Source organism: Podarcis raffonei, chromosome 14, assembly GCF_027172205.1.
Source record: "Podarcis raffonei isolate rPodRaf1 chromosome 14, rPodRaf1.pri, whole genome shotgun sequence".
Taxonomy (NCBI): domain Eukaryota; kingdom Metazoa; phylum Chordata; class Lepidosauria; order Squamata; family Lacertidae; genus Podarcis; species Podarcis raffonei.
In genome coordinates, this window is record NC_070615.1 from 46,965,158 (window position 1) to 46,979,514 (window position 14,357).

The 14,357-nt window shown below is 48.2% G+C and overlaps 1 protein-coding gene across 6 annotated transcripts in view; it reads right to left on the reverse strand.

The window, feature by feature from the left end:
- LLGL1 (LLGL scribble cell polarity complex component 1) overlaps window positions 1-14,357 on the reverse strand; it is an 84,176-nt gene that overhangs the window by 52,985 nt on the left and 16,834 nt on the right. For all 6 annotated transcript variants that reach the window (XM_053364177.1, XM_053364176.1, XM_053364174.1 and 3 more), the window contains one exon: window positions 8,847-8,944. In XM_053364177.1, coding sequence (XP_053220152.1) covers window positions 8,847-8,944 — 98 coding nt within the window. The remainder of the gene's footprint in view (window positions 1-8,846; window positions 8,945-14,357) is intronic.

Genomic DNA, 14,357 nt, shown 5'->3' on the forward strand with positions numbered 1-14,357 from the left:
CGCTGACCAACTGGGCAAATTCCTGCACTGCAGCCATCAGTAACAGACGCAAGACAGGCTCCCCATTCATAAGGAGAGACACTTCGTTGACCCGATACCAGGAAAAGTGGCCCGCTTAATTTTATTTTTTTGGGTGAACTTAAAAAAAAAATGAGCCCTGAAGGCAGAGGATTTTTTTAATTTTTATTTTACAGGAGGTGACAGGGGGCATTTTTATTTTACCCGTCACTGCGGTAAACTGTAGGGTCTGGGTTTGGTTTTATTGTGAAAGAATAGAAGTTGATGCTTCCAGAGATTAAAAGCTAATTTTGATCACAGATTCCTCTAGGCCTGAATTTTGCATTCTACTGAACGCCTGTGTGTCTGATCCAAGAGGCCTGCAAACGTTTTGAGAATGTTAATGGAGTTAACCTCCAGAGAATCCCAAGAATCTCGGCTGTCTTAAATCTTACATATCGACAAAGACTAAGCTTCTAGTCCTCATGAAAGGGGAAAGTGCTAGGGCTGTTGTTCTTCCTGAGAGGCCCTCTTCCAGGAGCTCACCTGCCAAGCATCCAAAGGAAAAATGAATGGAAAATCAGATTATCCCCATTCTGTTCCCCCACAAGGACGTCTGGAATTTTCTCAATTCCCTTTCTTAATGTTCATTTAATTTTTAATTCCCCTTTTCGTTCGCCTTCCTGTATTGCCATGCACAAGGCACACTGACAAGTTGAAGAAGCAACAAGACACACAACACAGATCACAATATAACAATCCGACCCAACGCAAATCAGCCATTAAAAGATATGTTTATAAAGGACTACAAGCTTTCCTCGGAGATATTGCAAGCCTGGGTCCAGGCAACCTCAATAAAGTCGGCCACACACATTTCTTGGTTTCCTGGGGCATCTAAAAGTTATACCGTGCTGTAGCCCATTAACCCAGCGCCCCCCCCGAAAGGGCAGGACAGAAAACCCCCACCTATCCAGCTCCACTCTTGAGGTCAGAAGAGGGGTGATGGTGGTGGGGGTTTTGTCCCCTGAAAGCACTGGGCTGCCTGCACCCGCATCCTCGTAGGGAGCAATATCTGCAAGATGCAATTATGCAAAGCCCAATCAAAGCAGTATGTGCTTATAGTCAATAATCCATTAGGATAGGGTGCAGAACTAGGTGCTTGGCAACCAAGCCTGGAACCGTGCATATCTCGGTACGATCAAGGGGCGAGAAGTGGGGAACTTGCATTAGGCCTGGGTGAGGGATACAACTCGGCTGACCTACATTCTGCCTTGTAACTGGCCCAAGTGGGACAGAGAGCATGCGGCTCTTAATCTCAGGGTCGTGGGTTCGAGCCCCATGTCAGGGGGTTGGGCTAGATGACTCCTGTGTCCTCCCTTCAAACTCTACAATTCTATGTTGACAGACCAAGGAGGGAGGGAGAGGGAGGCCACATTCAGACCACTATGATACCACTTTAAACAGCCATGGCTTCCCCCAGAGAATTCTGGGAGTTGTTGCCTGTTAAGGATGCTATGACCATTACAAGACCTCCCCCCCAACACACACCATTCCCCACTCATGGAGCTACAATTCCTCTAATAAGGTAAGGAAGGGACGCGGGTGGCACTGTGGTCTAAACCACTTAGCCTCTGGGGCTTGCCAATCAGAAGGTTGGCGGTTCGAATTCCCACGACGGGGTGAGCTCCCGTTGCTCGGTCCCTGCTCCTGCCAACCTAGCAGTTCGAAAGCACGTCAAAGTGCAAGTAGATAAATAGGTACTGCTCCGGCGGGAAGCATTTCCGTGTGCTGCTCTGGTTTCACGGCTTAGTCATGCTGGCCACATGACCCAGAAAAATTGTCTGCGGACAAACGTTGGCTCCCTCGGCCAGTAAAGCGAGATGAGCGCCGCAACCCCAGAGTCGTCCGCAACTCGGCCTAACAGTCAGGGGTGGCTTTACCTTTACCTTTAATGCCCAGCAGAAATTAACAAACTACATCTCCCAAGATTATCTGGGAGAAGCTGTGAGTGTTTTTGAAGTGGCATCACGGTAAATCGAAGGCATGGTGTGAATGTGGTCAGAGTGAGCCCAACCCTACAGAGCAGCCAATTGAAAATTCAGCAATGGGAAAAAACCCCACCAAAAAAAAGTTTGTTAGACCCCTCCAGGAATTGCAGCTCTGTGAGGGACAAGGGGAGATCTCCGAACAACTCTCAGCACCCTCTCAGCATGACTGTTTAAAAAGTGGTATCGCAGTGCTTTGAATGTTCGGCGCGAATGGGGTCAGAGACCACCTTAAAGGTAAAGGGACCACCATTAGGTCTAGTCATGGCCAGCATGACTAATCCGCTTCTGGCGAAACCAGAGCAGCGCACAGAAATGCTGTTTACCTTCCCGCCGGAGCTGTACCTATTTATCTACTTGCACTTTGACCTGCTTTCAAACTGCTAGGTTGGCAGGAGCAGGGACCGAGCAACGGGAGCTCACCCTGTTGCGGGGATTCGAACCGCCGACCTTCTGATCGGCAAGTCCTAGGCTCTGTGGTTTAACCCACAGCGCCACCCGCGTCCCTTACCTGTGTCCCTTACCACCTTACCTGCGGAGAAATCAATCTAATACAGTATTCAGCAATGGGTAACACACAATAAGGAAACCAGGGAAAGTTTCCTGCCTGTTCAGAAATTTGGCCGCAAATGTTCATCTCTTTAGCAGAATAAGAGAGAGAGAGAGAGAGAGACAGAGAGAGAGAGAGAGATATTGTGTGCATATTCAGTCTTTGCCAAGCCAGCATCAGCAGCCAACCACAACCAGGATTTTTATTTTTTATGGGTTGTGGGGGTGCTTTGCAGCATTCGACCTTCCCACCAGCTCTCATTGGCAGCCATCCCTGGGAAGAGCAATTCCCTACCAAGACCTCTCCGGAGGAGAGGAAGACTCCCTTTAGGCACCGGTGTCGGCTTTTATTTTTACCCCTTCAGCTGCTTCCTCCCCTGGCCTGGCTGGGATGTAGAGAACTTCCCCCTCCTCGCCCCCCAGCCCAACCTACTTGAGAACTTTTATCCTCTGTTCTTAAGCCCATTTCCCCCATTGTCTTCCCAACTCACACATGTCCTGAACTGAAGCCAGCACGCCTGAGCCCTTCCAGCACAACTACAGCCCCAGAAAGGGCAGGGGGGGGAGGAGAGGAGAGAGAAAGCCAAGCGGCAGGGGGCTGCGACTACAAAGAACCGCAGAAAAAAAATTGGACGCCCCAAATTCCGCTGTTCAGAAAGCACCACATTTCTGCCTGGAGAGAACGTCTGCGTCCCCCACTTTCCCAACGAGGTCTGTACATCTGAACTGCAGCAGTTTTTAAAAAAACCAATAGAAGTCATTAAAATACACACACACACACACACGGACAAAACACACACACACACACACACCTCTACAGTTCATTGAATGATGAGAGTTGGAAGGAGCCCCCCAAGAGTCATCTAGTCCAGCCCCGGAAATACAGGAATCATCTTAGAGGCGATGTGGTGCAATGGGTCTGCAATACAGTCTGGCTGCTGTAACCAGACTGGATTACTAGCTTCCACGCCTATATTTAATTTTACTGTCACACCTCAACTTTTTACTTGGGGGGGGGGGGAATGTGCTAAAAAGACAAAACCGTGCGTTTTAAATATGCATGTTGTGTTTTATTTCTTTTTTTAACATATTGACAATTCTGAGCCCTTCCTGGAGAGAGGAAGAGGAGAACGTGGGGTGCAAGAGCAAATAAGACAGAGGCTTTGGGGGGGGGGAGAGAGAAAGACAGAGAGAAGGGAGAATGTTCCCCTGCATTCTATTTCTGAGCTTCTGAACTCCATGGAGACGGCACATCTTAGCAGCGATGCCAGTGCCGAGGCTTTAAAAGAGCCCGTTTTAGAAGCCAAGATTCCTGCAGCCCTCCGAGAAAAACGGCATCTATTCAGATTCCTTCCAAAAGGGCAGGAGAAGACCCTTATTGGAAAGTGGGAGGGGGTGTTGCTCCTTGCTTTGCACCAAGTTAAGGCTTCCCCGCCCTTGTTTGCAACTTCAAACAAAACACCCCCACCCCCAAATCCAAATCATCAACTGCGTTCGACACCAACCCGGTTAGAGGGGTCCAGAATTGCCCTTCCAACTCTGCACCCCAGCTCTCCACCTCAGTTCACAACAGGAACTTAAAAATCAAAACACAAGCGTTAGAAAAAAAGAGCACTCCCTAAGAATAGCAGGAGCAACTGCTCAGGTTTCCTTGGAGGGCGGCAAAACCAGAACCAGGAACTTGACTGCCTGTTAGCTTTCCTTTCTGCTCTGTTCACATTCCTAAGTCTACTTCATCCTAAAGCCGGGCATCTTTCAACGCATCACAGCACGTTTTGCAGGCACGTGCCAAGAAAGCTATCACAAAGTTTGGCCAAGTATGCACAACGAAAGAGGACCAATTAGTTTCCTGCCATGCATTAGTCCACGAGGTGCGGGGTAAAGTCTGTTTTCTTAAAGCATGAATTCTCCTCCAGCCTTACCAAATCCCAATCCATTTGTACGGATCAAAACTGGCACCTTAACTCAGGCTCAGACACTTTCTGGTTGGCAGAGAAGGCTCAAGAACTAGGAGAATGCAGTCCCCTCGTGACTTTCCTCCCTCTAAATTCCCTTGCACCCAACGATGACACCCAAGGTGTCCCATGGGCGTTGGCTACCTATGCACCTCCAGGGAAGGTGATGAAAAGGAAAAGAGCTTCTCTTTCATCCTCTCCCCCACAGAAGCCAGTAGCAGCAAAGCAAAGCAAGAAAACTTCCATGCTACTCCCCGCCTGCCCGGGGAATGACAAAAACAGGAGGTTGACACAAACAGGTGGCTCCCAAGCCCTGACCCCGTAATTTAAACCTCCACCTGCAATTTAGGAAGGCCAGAGAGGAGATGCCACGAGGATTACACCTGTTGCACCAACTCCATCATCCTGTCTGGGGCACACACCCCTCAGAGGTGGCATTCCTCCTCATTAGCCGGTGCAACGTCACAGCTACGAGCAGGTAAGACGAAGGAGGAAAAGGAATGCAGGAAACTTTTATGTTTTTTTAATTGCCTCTTTAAAAAAACACACACAGAGAGAGAGAAAACTTGAAAATCGGCATGTCTGATGTCTGAGGGTTGGAGGGATAGGAACATGCCTGAAAACTGTATGCTATATGGGACTGAAAACACTGAAGTTACAGGCAGAAGAAGAGCAGGTGGGTTTTCCATTGGCTTCAATGGAGGAACAAACACAACACCAAAAGTAAGGTGGCTTGATAATCGATACACAGCCCCACACCCCGAGTTCCAAACATGCAAAGGTGGAGACAATGAAAGGATCTGTTTCTCACTTTGTGATGAGCAGGTATTGTCAACCCTTTCCAAAAACACAGGACCCAAACATGCACTTGGGACCCGTTTCTTAGTTTCTTACAACATATGTTCCTGGTGGCAGTGGTCCTGTTGGAACCCAACCTTGGATCTGGCCACAACTCACAAGTGAGTCCTGAACCACCAGCTGAAGGCCAGTGCTCCGGGGAATTCCTGACACAAAGGGTCAGATTCCACTACCTCATTCTGCTAACGGAAGCCAGCCAAAGGACTCCCACTAACGCCATGGGGTTTTCCCTCCCCGCAAATCTCCTCTGGAGGGTGAACCTCTCAGAATGGCATGGGGTCAGGCGGAGAGGGAAGATGGCCTTGTTGAGCAAGCAGAAACTCTTGTGCTGATGGAATGACCTCCTTAGCATTGCAATGAATTCCACCCAGAGTTAAGAAGAATTGCAAAACATCTCCCTGCCTTATGGATTTGTTATATTCCGAGAATAGGAAGGTTCCTGAATACCACATCTCCCCCCCGCCTCTCTCTCTCTCATTTGTAACAGGGGAAAGGAGATTTGATGGAGGGAGAGATGCAGAAGAGGCAACATCTCTGACAGTTGAGCATTATCATGGCTCTGCACATTTCAAGTGAAAGAAAGGAACCCATCACTGATTCACACTCTTTGTTCGCCTGGCCCAGTGAAGTCTACTCTGAGCTGCAAACGGTCTCCATTGCTTCAGGCAGAAAAAGTCTCTCCCATCACTTCCGATCTGATTCTTTTTGCCAGTGACATTGAGAACTGAACACTGGGCCTCCCTTGGTACAAAAGCCTGGCTTTGCCATCAGCCTATGTCAAGGCCACCAGCAAGGAAACCAAGCCTTGCACGTTGAGGTTTAGGAAGTCCCTGGCAGATCTCAGGGCCTCACTCGATCCAAAGCACAACTGCCAAGAACTTCACAGACGACCCTGAGTCGTTGCAAATGGTCTGCTGTCATCCTTCTAAAAGTTGAGGCCAAACAGCAAGCTATGAACCCAGTCCAAACCTCTCCTCTGTTTACCTGCCCACCATGCAGGGTCGTAAGGAGGATTATGAATATTGCACTTGAAACCCGCTAGGTAAGAGCCCATACTTCTTTTCCGATAAAACCACCAGGGGCTTTCATGGGAACTTCCAAGCTATCGCACTTGGGTCCACAGTTTTTAGGAAACAAACGCTTTGATCAGTGTATAGGAACCTGCAGCTCCTCAAATGCTGCGTAACTACAACTTCTATCGTCGCCGACGACTGGCCTTGCTGGCTGGGGCTGATGGGAGTTGGAGTCCAAGAACATTTTTCAGAGGGGTGTCTGCAGTATGGAACTGCCCTACCCACCTCCTGTTGAGCAGCACCCCCCCAAAAAAAAAAAAAAGATCAGTAGCAAGAACGGTAAGGCAAGAGAGGGCCCTGGGCTTCTCACTTGCTCTAAAATATACAAATGTCTAGAGAGCTGTAAAGTTCCAATATCTGGCTTAGATCACTCTGCATCTGCAGCTCTAAACCAATGTGCCAAATCTTTGCAACCCTGAGCCCTGGCCACACACAACATCTGAACTCTGCTCAATGCGGCATTTTTGCATCTCAGGGATTAGTTACTCGGTTAGCTGGCTTTTTAGCCCTAAACTAGGCATGTCCAAAGTCGGGGGCCTAATTCGGCCCGCTGGTCGGTTTAATACAGCCCCTGTGGCAGTCTATCTCCTGGAGTAAAATCCTAAAAGAAGGCCCTCTTTGAAAAAAGTTTGGGCACCCCTGCCCTAAACAATGCAGGCCCCAGATACCTGAAAAAAACGCCTTCTCACTAAAGACCCACTCGGGCACCGAGATCGGCAGAGGTAGTTCCTCAGCCCTCAGAAGCCGGGGGTGGGTGGTCCAGGCAGAGAGGGCATTTTCTGTGGCAGCCCCTAAGTTGTGAATCTCCCTCCCCACAAAGCTGCACCTGACACCTTCAGTATACAGCTTCTGGAAAATGCTGAAAACACACCTTTTCACTCTGGCTTTGGACACCTGAGGGGGATATTTTAGGACCTGCCTTATTCCTGTGATTGCAAGTTGTTTTAAACACTATTTTTAACCTGTTTTTTTTTAATTGCTGCAACCTGGGACCTCGGGGTAAAGGGCAGGTAATAGGAAGGCCAGGAATTTTTTTTAAAAAATGCAAGGCCCACATTCCCTTCCGGGAGAAGCTCCAGGGGCCACATGCCAGAAATGGGTGGTGCCAGAAGCAAAAGCCTAGGCCAGGCCAGTGTTTGCATAGCTGCAAACCAGTCGGATGGCCAGAGTGCAAATAATTATTATTATTATTATTATTATTATTATTATTATTATTATTATTATTATGGCTCTGTCTATGGCCCCATCTGCACGATATACTTACAAGTATAATCATACCACATTAGGCTCTTATGGCTCCCCTCAGAAAATATTGGGTACGGCCATTTGCTGAGGGCTATGGGCTTGTTTAGGAGACCCCTATTCCCCTCACGGAGCGACCGTTCCCAGAATTCCCTGGAAATCTCAGAGTGGTTTAACAGTCGGCCCCTCATCCCAGGGAATTCTGGGAATGTCTCTCCATGAGGGGAATAAGCATCAACTCTTAGCACCCTTACAAACCACATTTCCCAGAATCCTTTGGGGGAAGCCATGCCTTTTAAAAGTTTTGGTGTTTTAAACATGCAGCAGCTTCCTTTGTCCCTCAGGCCCCATTTCAGGCCCCCCCCCCCCCGGCCACTTAGGGGGCTCCCTTTAGCGGCCAAGACCAGGGTTTGAGCAGTTTAAAGAGAGCCAAGCCAGCCCACACAATGCAGGTGGGAAGGCCCTCTCCAACTTTTATCTGGGCTTCTGGGAGCATGCGATCGAGGGTGGGGAGGAACAGATTAATTTTTTAATAGAAGGGCAGAGCAACCGATGCACATTTTACCTTTGTGCAGCAGGTCAGCTCCGTTGTTTTGGCATTGTTTTTGAAAACACAGGAACAGAAAATTCCAAAAAAAATGTAAGCAAACCAAAATAGGTTTGTGTATCTTGAGGAGGCACTTTAGTTTCAAAACAGGATGCAAATATAGATGCAAATAATGAAATAACAACAGAAGGGAAAACTGGGTCGGGAAAGAGTAAGGAAGGGATGGGGAGGGAAAGAGGGCAGTAGGTCAGATCCTGAGCACACACACCCACACCCTCTTGGTTCTCTAACCAGACAAGCAAGAGGCGTTATCATTCTTCAAGGACACAATCCAGCTGCACACTAGGGGTGCAAAGGAGGACAACTGAAGGATGCAAGGCGGTGGGAGGGTGTGCGGTTTGGGAAGAATTCTGTGGGCCAGAAAGGGGAGCAGGGAGGCCTGGGAGGGCCGCATTTCCAGATCAGACAGCCATTCCCAATAGGGTGCCCACTGGGAAGCTTTGTAGATGCAAGTCAACCCTTACCTTCCCCTTCCTCTGGTGTCATGGAAGGGATGCCCAGGCCAAAGCAAAAAGGATACATTTTCACCGCTCCCGATTTGGTGCCGATGGCCATGATTCGTAGCTTGGGGTCGAAGGCCAAGGAGCTGGGCTGGTTGGGGAATCCATGCTCCACAGTCTGGAAGGGGAGAGGAGAAAAATATGTTTTAGTTACACCACGGTCGGGGAGGGGTGTATGGCAAAGGGCTCCATAGGAATCTCTTCCAGAATGGAGAGCTGAATGAGAAGCTGGCGGGGCTCCAGAGCAAGAACGCATGCCTACAGATTAAACAAAAAACGCTGCATATGCTTGTTTCTTGAAATTCTCACTGTCGACCCAATCAACTTTATTGCAGGCGGCCAAAGGACATTACAATTTATGGCATTACAGAATAGTAGAACTGGAAGGAACCCAACCGTCGTCTAACCCCGTGTTTCCCAGCCTCTGGTCTCCAGCTGTTTTCGGACTACAATTCCCATCATCCCTGACCACTGGTCTTGCTAAGGATGATGGAAGTTGTAGTCCAAAAAACAGCCGGAGACCAAAGGTCAGGAAACACCGATTTCTAGTGCAACCCTCTGCAACGCAATTCATATATGAAATATAAAACTTCTGAAGCGATACACCAATTAATTTGGCGGGGAAACTTGTTACGGAGAGTCAGGGAACCACAGTGAATTCTCAATATTGAGAATTATAATGTATTATACATTTGAATCCAGTAATTCCCCCTCCCCCCTTGATGGCTATTAACTGACTCTCTGCCACAAGTGTTACACACAGAGAGAGTTCCCCTGCCATAGAAACACTGCATATCGCAAAGGTAATCTGCAGAATCCTCTTGTTCATCTCAAGAAAGACGATAGCTGGGCCCATACACATCCCATCACTCTGCACATGCTCCGAAGACATGCAGAAGAGCCCAATCACAGGAGCAGATTCATCAGTCCAAGGGCCACCTCTTGTTCAAAGGCAACCTTCCAGGGGCCGCAGACCAGTGGTGGGTGGAGCCAGAGACAAAAGTGGGTGGGGAAACACATGCAAATGAGACTATTGTAGAGTAGGCTAGTTTTAAGACACACTCACAGACCCTTTTCTATCCTCCATCCAAATGTGGCCTAGGCCAGGCCAGTGTTTGTATAGTCGCCCAGAGTAGCTGCAACCCAGTTGGATGGGCGGAGTGCAATTATTATTATTATTATTATTATTATTATTATTATTATTATTATTATCATCATCATCATCATCATGGCTCTGCCTGTGGCCCCATCTGCACGATATACTTCAAAGCATCATCATACCACTTTAGGCCCTTATGGCTCCCTTCAGAAAATATTGAGTACAGCCATTTGTTGAGGGCTATGGGCTTGTTTAGGAGACCCCTATTCCCCTCACGGAGCGACCGTTCCCAGAATTCCCTGGGAAACTCAGAGTGGTTTTAACAGTCAGCCCCTCTTCCCGGGGAATTCTGGGAACGGTCTTCTGCGTGAGGGGAATAAGGGTCAACTCTCAGCACCCTTAACAAACCACATTTCCCAGAATCCTTTGGGGGAAGCCATGCCTTTTTAACATTGTGGTATTTCAAAAGTACAGTGGTACCTCAGGTTAAGTACTTAATTCGTTCCGGAGGTCCGTTCTTAACCTGAAACTGTTCTTAACCTGAAGCACCACTTTAGCTAATGGGGCCTCCCACTGCCACTGTGCCACCGCCGCGCAATTTCTGTTCTTATCCTGAAGCAAAGTTCTTAACCTGAAGCACTATTTCTGGGTTAGCGGAGTCTGTAACCTGAAGCATATGTAACCTGAAGCGTACGTAACCCGAGGTACCACTGTATACGGCACGGAGATGGCCTCAGCACCAAGGCAGCTTCCTTTGTCCCTCAGGCCCCATCTCAGCCCCCCAACCAAGGCCGCTTTGGTGGGCTCCCTTTAGCAGCCAAGAGCTGGGTTCGAGCAGGTTAAGGAAAGCCAAGCCAGCCCACGCAATGCAGGTGGGAAGGCCCTTTCCAACTTTTATCCGGGCTCCTGGGAGGAGACGCTCGAGGGCGGCCAGAAAGGAGGAACAGATTAATATTTTTAAAATATATAAAAATTGGCCGAGAGCTTAGCGCAAAGCAGCCACTCCTTCCTCATCTCCCCAGAGAACGTTTTCAGCCAAGGGCTGCGTTATTTTTCTCCCTTCCTTGGACCCGACAGACAAATGAATCTTTTCAGCCAATTCCAGCTTCGCGTCTCTCGGGCTCAGAGGTCAATGCAAGCGAACATTCAGCGGAGAGAGAAAGGCAGGGAGAGAAAGAATCTGCATATATATATATATATATATATATATATATATATATATGGAAAAGGCTATCGAGCAGTTGAGTTTCCAGCTTCTTCTCCTTGCTCAGCCCCCAAAGCAGACCACACAGAAAATGAAGCCAGGGTGCACTGACAAGGAGGCCTCTCCCCACGGCACAAAAACAGGAGGCGGCAGAAAAGAGAAATCCAACATGGCCCTGGCTAGGTTGCAGAAGTATTTAGGAGCTAAGCAAAGGAATAATCCCAGAGCAACGGGGAGGCCATGCTGGACACCTGCCAGCTTGCAAAACAAAGAGGGGCTTACATTTTCTTCCACCCGGAAAAAGGAAGCCAGAACAAAGAGGTTGACCAAAGCTCGTGTTTCACATTCTCCACCCAGGTAGAACCGCAGAATCACACCGACTTGGCTCACGGAGAAGCGGGCAGGGAATCCTTTTCAGCCAGAGGGCCGCACGGCCTTCTGGGGGCCACATGTGAGTGGTGGGTGGGACCAGGGCAATGATTGCTAGCTTTCCCTTTGTACAACAGGCTAGCTCAGGCACAGGCAAACTTGGCCCTCCAGATGTTTTGGGACTACAACTCCCATCATCCCTGACCACTGGTCCTGTTAGCTAGGGATGATGGGAGCTGTAGTCCCAAAACATCTGGAAGGCCAAGTTTGCCTATGCCTGGGCTAGCTTCTATACACACAGAGAGACGCACTCTATCCCATGGGTAGGCAAACTAAGACCCGGGGGCTGGATCCGGCCCAATCGCCTTCTAAATCTGGCCCGCGGACGGAGCGGGAATCAGCATGTTTTTACATGAGTAGAATGTGTCCTTTTATTTAAAATGTATCTCTGGGTTATTTGTGGGGCTTGCCTGGTGTTTTTACATGAGTAGAATGTGTCCTTTTATTTAAAATGCATCTCTGGGATATTTGTCGGACATAGGAATTTGTTCATTCCCCCCCCCAAAAAAATATAGTCTGCCCCCCCATAACGTCTGAGGGACAGTGGACCGGCTCCCTGATGAAAAAGTTTGCTGACCCCTCCTCTATCCTCTATCCAGGCAAGCAAGAGGCATGTGATTCCTGCATTGCAAAGGGTTGGACTACATGGCCCTTGAGGTCCCCCCCCAAATGACAGTTCTAGGGTTCCATGTTCAGAGCTCAAGCAGATCGGAGCTTAACAAACTTGGGACCAGTTTACCTACGAGATCGCCTTACCCCACAGGTGCCCACTCGACCACTTCGACTGGTGGAATTGGAACTACTATAAGCACCACGTAACACCCATTCCACCTTTGTAAGAACTTAGGCGTCTGCACTTTGGAACTCCCTGCCCATTGACATAAGGCAGGCACCTCCACTGTACGCTCTTCAGAGCCTGCTAAAAACATTTTTTCCCCAGACAAGCCTATCTCTGTGCATAGCATGAGGCTCTTAATCTCAAGGTTGTGGGTTTGAGCCCCATGTTGGGCAAAAGATTCCTGCATTGCAGGGGGTTGGACTAGATGACCCTCGGGGTCCCAACTCTACAATTCTGTGATGCCCAGATGATTCAGAAGTTGAGGTAATTTTAATCTCTTTTAGTATTTTAACTTTTGTATGTATTAAAGCAGGGGTGTGCATTTTCCTTGATTTCCCTGCTTTAGCTCCTTGTAAACCGCTTCGAAGTTTTGTTTGGCTTTTACAATCAATCGGTGTATAAATCTTATGAAATAAATTAATAAGGGCACATCCCAGCCAGGCAAAAAACGCACAAGGACAGAAACACACATGTTGAAGGGGCGTGGCCTGGCTAGAGCTCTGTGGGGCCGCATTTGGCATAACAAAGTGAAGAACTGAACACAAAGGCAATTCAAAACGTGCCATCAAGGAAATCAGGATTAAGGGAAATGAGCATAAAAGACTGCATTGATTTTTATCCTCCTCTGCCCCCAAAGAGCTCAGCATGCCACAAAGTGCTTGTCACCTGTTCCCTCCGTACCTTGAAATCATTGGCTGAAATAACGCAATTAGAATGTTAGATTGCTTTCGGAATGTTTTCAATGATGTTGTTTTAATTATGTGTTTGCTGTGCTAGGCTCCTTTGGGAGGAAGGACGGTATATAAATTGAATGAACATTGGTAATAATATTTTTAAAAGCACCACAACCCTGCGAATTAGATTAGAGAGAGAGAAAAAGGGTGACGAGCCCAAGGAGTAAGGATTTGAACCCAGGTCTCCTGACACTACACAGGCTACCAATTCTTTTGCTTTCGGGAGTCACGGGGCAGCAAGATCCTCCTTAGACGAGACTGCGAGAAACAAAAATCTGGAAGCCGTGTCCAGCTGCTCCTCTGGCTCCCATAATTGCTACGACACTTTCGCCCCCTCCTTCCCTCCAAATTTATTTTTGCTTTGGGCATCTTCAGGCTGCCGTTCAGGACAAAGGCAACGCTGCGCACCATTACGACACAGTTTAAAAATAAAACACAGGATACAATTATCGGGATTTCAAAAAGCAAACTGCAACACCTATAATTTAACAAACCACTCAGCCAACCATTTCTCACAGTTCCAAACCAGCAGAAAAAGAGCCATTAATTGAGAGAACTAAACAGCTTATCACTTAGGTCACCAGACAGTGCCTTGCAAGCTCTGCAAATTGCATTTGTAAACAAGACGACTAGGGACTGATTTTGCATTGTGTGTGCACGTTTTTGTGTGTGTGTGTATGCGTTTGCAGATAGACATACACACAAGACAGACACATTCCTCAAGAAGCAGATTTATACAAGCAGGCCACACTACCTAGCAGGGATGGGGAACATGCGTCTCTGCAAACGATACTGGACTCCAACTCCCACCAGCCCTACACAGCAAGTCCCACATCTCTGTGTCCTGCAATCGCTCCAAGTCATGCACACATCCTGCTTTGCACTAAAGCCTCACAGGATCAGAACGCCCCTTGGTCAAGCACGATGCTGCCCTTTCATGCAGCTTGTTATGTACTGAAGTTCTCACCCTGGGCCAGCAGGGGGATACTGTAGATAGTTTTCACTCAGGTCCACATATGCAAATAAGGGATTGAAAGTGATGTTCAGTGATTGGATAGTTACAGAAAATGGTTACAGTTGCGTTGTAGTGGAGCTCTATATAAGCAGGCTGGCTGAACCCTTCAGTTCAGTTCTGTTCAGGCCTGTGAATAAAAAAGAGCTGTTTGAAGAATCTCTGTGTCGTCTGATATGTTCACCCACAACATAACACAGCTCATCTCTCTTAAG